The sequence below is a fragment of the Phaseolus vulgaris genome, chromosome 11, assembly GCF_051622355.1.
Source record: "Phaseolus vulgaris cultivar YP4 chromosome 11, ASM5162235v1, whole genome shotgun sequence".
In the NCBI taxonomy this organism is placed as follows: Eukaryota; Viridiplantae; Streptophyta; class Magnoliopsida; order Fabales; family Fabaceae; genus Phaseolus; species Phaseolus vulgaris.
Genome location: NC_143508.1, coordinates 32964603 through 32972828, shown reverse-complemented (window position 1 = coordinate 32972828; position 8226 = coordinate 32964603). Strand labels below are relative to the sequence as shown.

The window sequence follows — 8226 nt, the reverse complement described above, 5'->3', positions numbered from 1 at the left end:
TTGTATACCAATGTTTTAGGTACTGATTACTTTAGATTATAAATTAGTCACTAATTTAATTAAAGGCTAATTTAGAATCTAAAGTAGTTAGTAGTAGCTAAAACTTTGGTAGCTAATATTAGATACCCAATTAGAAACTACTTTATAAATTTGTATTAATAATAAAAATTACTTTAGGTACCAATAATATTTTAGTTTATAAAATAATGTCTAACTTAATCAATACAGTGATTAATTATTTTTTGTCTCTAAATTAGTTGTTATTTAATGATTTTCTTGTAGTGTTATAAAATAGTATCTAAGTTATTCAATATAAAGACTAATTATTTTTTTGTCTCTAAATTATTAAATATTTAATAATTTTCTTGTAATGATAAGAATACAAATAGTTTGAATCACTAGCGCAGAAATGCTAATCAAATGCGGCTATTTTACATTTACAAATGCGGCTATAGAGCCGCATTTGATAAGCACGCAGTCGTAAATCAGAGAAATACAAATGCGGTTATAGAGCCGCATTTGTAAATGCGATTTACGAATGCGGTTATTTCAAATAACCGCATTTGTATATTCTTCTGAATTAGCAAAAGGGTTTTAGGGGTTTTAGGGGTTTTAGGGTTTTAGGGGTTTTAAGGTTTTAGGGGTTTTAGTATATGATTTAAGAAGAGTGGAAGAGGACAAAGAGGAACAACGGCAGCGGCGACGACAGCGGCGGCGGAAGCAATGGCGGAGCGGCGAGCCAATGGAAAGTACCTTCGATATGCAGCAATGGAAACCGAAACCCATTAAAAACGAAAGCAATAGGGAAAGCGAAAGTCATTAAAAGCAATGAAGTTCAATGCAGTTGCAATGGAAACGAAATACCTTCGAGTGCAGCAATGAGTTCGAAAACGAGAGAAAACGAAGAAGAGAGATGAGCGCAAAGAGAAAGAAACTACAAAACTGTTGAGGCGCGTAAAATTTTTAGGGTAAATTTGATTTACAAATGCGGTTATTTGAATAATCGCATTTGTAAATCAATCGCTTCAATTTACAAATGCGGTTATTCAAATAACCGCATTTGTAAATCAAGCGCTTCAATTTACAAATGCGGCTAAAAATAATAACCGCATTTGTAAATCAAATTAATTTAAAAAATGCCACCGCGTTTTTTACGAATGCGTTTAAGTGCTGAGCCGCATTAAATAAGGAGCGTTCTTTTCTTATTTTTGTGCTAGTGAATGTATGACAATTAATTAAGATCGCATAGTTCAAATTGTATAAAAGAAAAAACACATTGGCAACAAAAATGAGAAGTATGGTCGGGAAATGAAGAGTGATAGTCATTCAACAATTTAAAATTTCACAACATAAATAAAAATCTCAAATGTAAAAGTAAAATTAAACAATGAATGGAATGAATAAAGCTCAATTCTCTTTTGTGATAGTCCACTCTTATTTTGCAAACCAAACAATAAAATTTTATCAAAACACTAAGAGTGTAGTGTACAACCATTTCAAGCATAACTTCTAAGATCATTTCAACGCATACTTTATAAGACCAGGAATGTGTGTGTTCACCATGTAGTCTTCCCAATCGATGCTATTAGGGTCAATGTTCAATCCAGCAACCTCAATGTTATTACTTGTTGCTCTTCGTAAATTTTGAGTGTTTGAATCATCAAAGCTATAATCAAAAGTAATTTGTATGAGAATGATGGTTATGAATCAAAGTAGTTCATGTACCATTTCTAGTACTTATAGACAAAGAAAAACACGCACATGCCCTTAAAAAACAGGTATGGTTTGTATACTTCAACTAGTCGTGTCACCCTTTTGAATTTTTTGTAGCTATCATCGTAAACATCTTGAGAGCATTGACAAAATGCTTTGTTCACCACATTTAGGACCTAAATATATCAAACCCATGCACAAGGATCAACATGAAACCTTAAAAGATTAGCGAAATATATTATTATAGTTTTGCTTCATTATTTAGTTATTATACTTGGTATTTGACAAACCTTTAGAGGAAAAACATATCGAAGTGTCATGTAAATGTCAAAAACAGCCCTACTTGATATCAAAGTTGGCTTGGGCACTATTATTGGCTTTCCATTTTTGTTTTCGAGCGCAAATTTAATGAAATAATGATAGCTGTAATCACGAGCATCAACAATTCTGAATGGATTTCTTAATGATGATGAGATGTGGTAGATGAAATTCTCAGGAGTTTGATTTGAACAAGCAACAATTGTTGTCATCATACAATTGATAACCATGTCCGCAGGTATCTGCATATTACACGGTAGTTAGTATATACACACATAAATGAATTAGTAATTTTTTTTCCAACAAAATCATGTTCTAAGGTAAATATTTTTATAACAAAAAAAAATCACTGAGTTATTCTTTAGACATTCAAAAATGTTTTGCAAAACAAACTAATGCTTTTGTAGATATATAAAAGAACACCTTAAATGATAAGTAGTTTAAACTTTTAATGTTTTATTTTTCACATAATTATTTAAGTATCAATTAATACATATAATCAAAACTAAATTTATATATTTAACTTACTATATCCAAAATTGTCTTGGGATGACCAAGAAAGCTTGTTATTTTCCCTTGACCAATGCTACATATTATGCTGTCGAGAGTTCTGTAAATACAAAACAAACAAATAAATTTATAGTTCCTCCCTAGGAAAATCTTGGACATAATCCAATAAACTCTAAAAGTTTAACTTTAAGTGGAACTGATAAACTAAGAGTTTATTTTTTTGTCCAGGAAGTTGAATAATTGGGATGAAATACACATTTGAGATAATATTGAAAATATATACCTCAAGCCTTCAATCCAACCAGGAAATGGGTCCTTAAGAGTACTAGTAACCATGGTGGGACGTATAATGATTAGTGGAACATTCTCTTTATGATGAACCAATTGCATCTCTCCCATTGCTTTTGTGAATGTGTATGTGTTTGGCCAACCATACAACTTTGCTCTGATACATCACAAAAATAATGCCATTTATAGATTAATGAATATCAATGCTATAACAAAATAAGAATTTGATGTACCTCTCAATTCCATAATCTTTCAATGCATGTTTGATTGTGTTTTCAGTAGCATTCTTTGATCGAAGTTCATCTATCTTTTTCTTCAACAGATTCATTTCTGTAGTTATGTCTAATTTCGAGGTCTCTTTCAAGGTCTGACCCATCTCAAAGGGTTTCTCTAGCATAATTGTCTTTTCATCCTTAATCTCTCCACACACATATGCTAACATTCATTCATACCAAAAAATGTGTTATGAATGGAAATTGGCTTAATGGTAACTGAATGATGTTTTGGTAAATATAATAATCTATATTACATTATTGTCAAGTTATAATCAACTACAATTACCAGTTGATATCTGCACAAAAATCTTTATCTCAGGACAATGCTTTGCGAAGTTTAAGACATGTAAGACACCCATTGTATTTACCTCCATTGAGATGTCAAATCTGTAGAAAAATAATAATGAATCCAAATATGAAGAAGCAAAAACTGTAGGTTCCTACTAGATAATTTACCTCTCGTCAAATTTGGTTGTTGCTGCAAAATTCATAACAATGTTGATCTCTTCAATCATCTTAATCTTGAGTTGTTCATCTTCCATACCAAAATTATGGAGAGAAACATCTCCTGATATGACCACAATCTTCTTGGAAATGAAAGAATCAAAATCTTTGCCCCATTGGTCTCGTAACACTCTAAATAAATCGGTGTGAATGACCTGTAATATGATCATTAAAGGAATGCATGAATGCCACAATTCAATATGTACAGTTGAAAATGAATCAGTGATCAAATTTAGTAAGAAAATTGATTTTTCATTATCCCAAGGTTAAAAGGTGATGAGTGAAAGAGGGGGAGATAGAAGATTAGGATCATGCGAGAAGCGCAAGACATCTTCTTCTTCTCGCACTTCCCAATTATTTTGGAGGGAAAGATATGGGAAGAAATTTTTAAAGGTGGGATAGACTATAAGAGATCTTTAGATATCCCGAAAAGCTTAACATGAAAGGAGAAAAGTTTGGTTTGATCAAGTTTTATTGATGTTTGATGTTGCAAACATCAATAAACCTGAGAGGAGACTTGACAATATATGGATTGAGAATAGGAAGATACACCTCAATCGACTAAGATATTGTATGTATGGAGATTCAACCCGAGATAGTTGGAGAATGGCACAAAATGGTAAAAGACAGCAAGAAGGGTATAAGTTTGGAAGAGAAAGCAAGGGAAAATATGTATGTACAAGGTGTAATACTATGTTTGTTTATGGATAAATATTGTTTACACAGATGAATTTGAGGAATGTCACATATTTGTATCAGTTGATTAACAAGGAAATACGAGTGTGGATGTGAGAGGAAAGGGTAAAGGGAGTGTCACCCTCAAGTGTGAAGAAATAGAGGGAAAGTCAAGTGGACATGCATGAGAAGACCAAAGTGCCCTTCACTTTTACATTGTGTATGATAGAGATTCATATGGTCTACACATTGACCATGCATGCAAAGACTCCTGAACGAGGCAAATAATCCTTTGATAATTGAAGTTGAGCGTTTTAAAACTCCATTAAATACTCGTGAATGGATTTGGTAGAACTTCTCACTTTCGTTTTTCTTTGGAAAAGTTGGTGATTGTTCGTGTGAGATGAGTTTGTGGAGTGTGTGAACTACATGTGAGTTGAGGTGGTGGAGTTTTGTTTGAAGGAAGTTATTGTTCGTGGAGGTGTTTTTCATGTGGAAGGGTGGTTGCTAGAGTTCGTTGGAAGTATAAAGATAAGGTATTATGGCTGAAAAAAATGATAATAGAAATTTAAAAGGGAAAGATAATCAATTATATGGATGATAATCGACTATGCTTCAAAATGTAGCACATAAAATAGTTGGATTGGTGTGGTTGATCTCTAAGGTAATTTTGTTGGGAGAATTATTATTCATGAAAGTTAATTTTGTAGTAATATATTCATATAGCAAGCACATGTATAATATTATAGTATTGATTAACCTCATTTTGAAAGCGCTGTGCAGCCAAATCACTGGTCTGTGCTCGTACGAGAAGATACAATTTGTGTATTTGGGGTTGGGTTCTCAAAATCTTTTCCAAGAAAACTGCACATGTAATAGACAAATTCAGTGGCAAGTGCAAAACTTCAAATTATTTGTTATAGATGCATTGTGTATTTACTAGTACCTTTTGCTAAGAAGCCCGTTGTGCCTGTCATTAAAATGGTCTTTCCCTTGAAGAACTCATGCATTCTTTCCAACTCCATTTCAATAACTGCTATAAATAGAAATTATGAAAGAAATCTAAGAATAAGAGAACCATAATATAGAATAATACTATCATTCTTAAAACTTGTCTCTTTCATTTCAGTTACTTACCTTTTATTAACAGTTACTTACATTTTATTAAGTAATTAAAAACTAATTCAATATTATAAAACTATTTATATATAAATTTTGGAAAGAAGATTCACATTTATTCATATAATATGAATTTTTCGTTTATATGAAATCTTCCACTAACATCAATTTTTTTACTTGTCTTTTATATCATATAAATATAAAAAAATTCATTTTATCTTTCATTCTATTTTTTTAAGCTATAAAATTTAAAACTAAAAAAATATATCAGATTACATAGTTCAAAATAATAATTAAAAAATCAATTTTCACTTTTAGATTATAACTTACATTTTTTTCAATAAAAAAAAAATACTTTGGAATTGTTATAGATTTCTGATATTAGAAGGTAATGCAGGTGGACATATATGTTTTTGGGATGCAGTTGGAAGATAAACAGCTTAAATTGAACATATTATTGTAAATGGAACAAACTTGCAAACCTTTTAAAGCCTTGTTTTCCCTTTGTTGCCAGAGATTTGGAGAAGATAGGATGCTCAAATTAAGTAGATTAAGTACCTATATATAGAGAGAATAAGAACCCTTAATGCCACCTACCAGTGCCACCCCAATAAATGATGGAGCAATTTTAAAAGTTTATAAGTGAGTAGGAATGTTTAAGATGCACTGAAAGAAAAAAAAAATGGTCATTTATTAATTATAATTATAGAAAAATGTTACTTTTGACAATTTATAAAATATTAAAATATTAATTAATAAAAATATATTTTTATAATAAATTTATGAAAGAGATATAAGATTGGTTATTTTTTTATATAATTTTGGATTTTAAAAAAAATACCTTTTATAAAATATATTCTCTATTTTATTAATATTTTGTATTTATTTAATATCAGATTTTGTTTCCATCTTTAGTAGCGTGTGAAGTTGGACTGTACAAAATTGGTTCCCATAGTATGCATTTTATTTGGATTTTAATTGTTGTAAACGGTATGGTTCCATTTGGTTTTCTTGCACCTGTACAGATATACTGAGTTGTTTTAATATTTATTTATATAATAATAATTTAATCTATTAATTAAATAATGGTTAATCAGTTAAGATAAATTAGTGAAAGTTGCAAATACTTTGTAAATATAATTGGTTTAACCCTAACTATATCTAAAAGATATTTATTAATGTTTTGTTGAATTAAATAGTGAATTTGAGGAGAAGAATTTTAGTGGAAAGTAAAGTTAGATTATTTGTATTAAGATATATTTAACGAATAATGAAGAAAATTTTTATTAAAAATTGTGAATGATGTGAGATGTGCAGTTGATAATTTTTTTTAATTGATAAAAAATTAACATTACAAATTTATTTTTATATAAAAAATAATAAAAATAAAATATAATTAATATATTTATGAATTTAATTTTTTGTAATTAAAATATTGTTCTTAATAATGTGTAAGAATTAACTTTAGAAAAAACACGAATCATGCGAAATTATTAAAACATTAAAATTTTTTCAGAAAATTATTTTGTTTCAACTAAAAATATAATTTTAATTACGTTATTGTAAAAAAGTCCATCAAAACTTAAAAATGCAGTAAAACATTGTTTCTAATGCTATCTAATAACTCACTTCGAGCAAAATACTAATTTGAAATTCACGGAACATGAAAAATTATCTGAAAAGTTATTTGCTTCAATTAAAAATACAATTTTTATATTTATTTTTTTATAATTAATATTATTATATAAAATATTTTTATTTTTATTATTTTGTAGTTATATTTTTATTGTTATAGTTAATTATTATTATTATTATATTATTAAATATTTTATTTTAAAAATATTATTTAATATATATTTTATTTTTAATTATGTTATATATTTATATAATCGATTATATATATATATATATATTTATATTTCATTCATTGTTAATTTTTATTGTGTTAGGTTTTAAATAGTGAAGGTCAACAAAGTAAATTTGACATGGTCTGTGTTTTTATTTTTTACTTCTCTTTAAGTACGTGTGAGGAAGATAGTTTCATACATCACTGCCTTTACAAGTTTTTAAGGTTGTATTTGGATCGAAAATGGAATTTTTAAAGATTTGAGGGAGTGAATATCTAATAATTTGAGTGGAATATGTGAAGAAACTCAATGTGTTTGGATTTAGGTACGTGACTTTAGATTTGTAAGGAAAATTTATTGAGATTTGTGACTACTATGATGGTTGTGATTTTTTTTTAAAATTTTCTTAAAAGGTGTAAAATATAAGTTTACAAATCTATTATTGTATTTAAAAATACTAAATAATAAAATATAAGATATTTCTGTGTAGATTTGAGTTAATTAAAATATTAAAAATTATTTTCGGTACCGTTGAATAATTTCTTTTGGTACATTGAATAATTATTTTCGAAAAAAATACGAGTTACTTGATATTGTCGAAACATGAAAAAAAATCATAAAAATAATAATATCTAAGTATATACAACTTTACCATTATGTGTACATTTGAAAGTTTTTTGTATTCATTAAATTAAATTGTACGTAGATACATAACCATCTAAATATTTTAGAGGACATTTTATGATAAAAAATGTTATTGTAGAGTGAATTGTACAACAAATTTATTTATAAAGAAGAGAAAATATATAAAACAAAATATGAAATATCATACAATATAATAAAAAAATAATATAAATAAAATGCATTATTATTTATATTATTGTATGAATGACACATCTATTTTATAATAACCCTTCATTCTAGTTGTATTTGTGTCATCCAAACCTAATATATTATTATATTAGTTATTAATAATT

General features: G+C 28.0%; 1 protein-coding gene across 2 annotated transcripts; it reads right to left on the bottom strand.

Moving 5' to 3' along the window:
- Positions 1 to 1380: 1380 nt before the first annotated feature.
- On the bottom strand, positions 1381 to 5934 carry LOC137832175 (fatty acyl-CoA reductase 1). 2 transcript variants are annotated; one of them, XM_068640207.2, is made up of 11 exons: positions 5885 to 5934; positions 5230 to 5316; positions 5044 to 5147; positions 3561 to 3763; positions 3391 to 3491; positions 3063 to 3264; positions 2825 to 2986; positions 2560 to 2641; positions 2004 to 2273; positions 1762 to 1889; positions 1381 to 1666 (listed from the first exon to the last, which is right to left on the bottom strand). In XM_068640207.2, the coding sequence occupies exons 2-11, from the start codon at positions 5306 to 5308 to the stop codon at positions 1516 to 1518; spliced, it is 1482 nt and encodes a 493-aa protein (XP_068496308.2). In that variant the 5' UTR covers positions 5309 to 5316; positions 5885 to 5934; the 3' UTR covers positions 1381 to 1515. The 2 variants fall into 2 exon arrangements, with proteins under 2 accessions (XP_068496308.2, XP_068496316.2); XM_068640215.2 differs by having other exon boundaries at positions 5230 to 5319; positions 5885 to 5930.
- Between the last annotated feature and the right edge of the window lie 2292 nt (positions 5935 to 8226).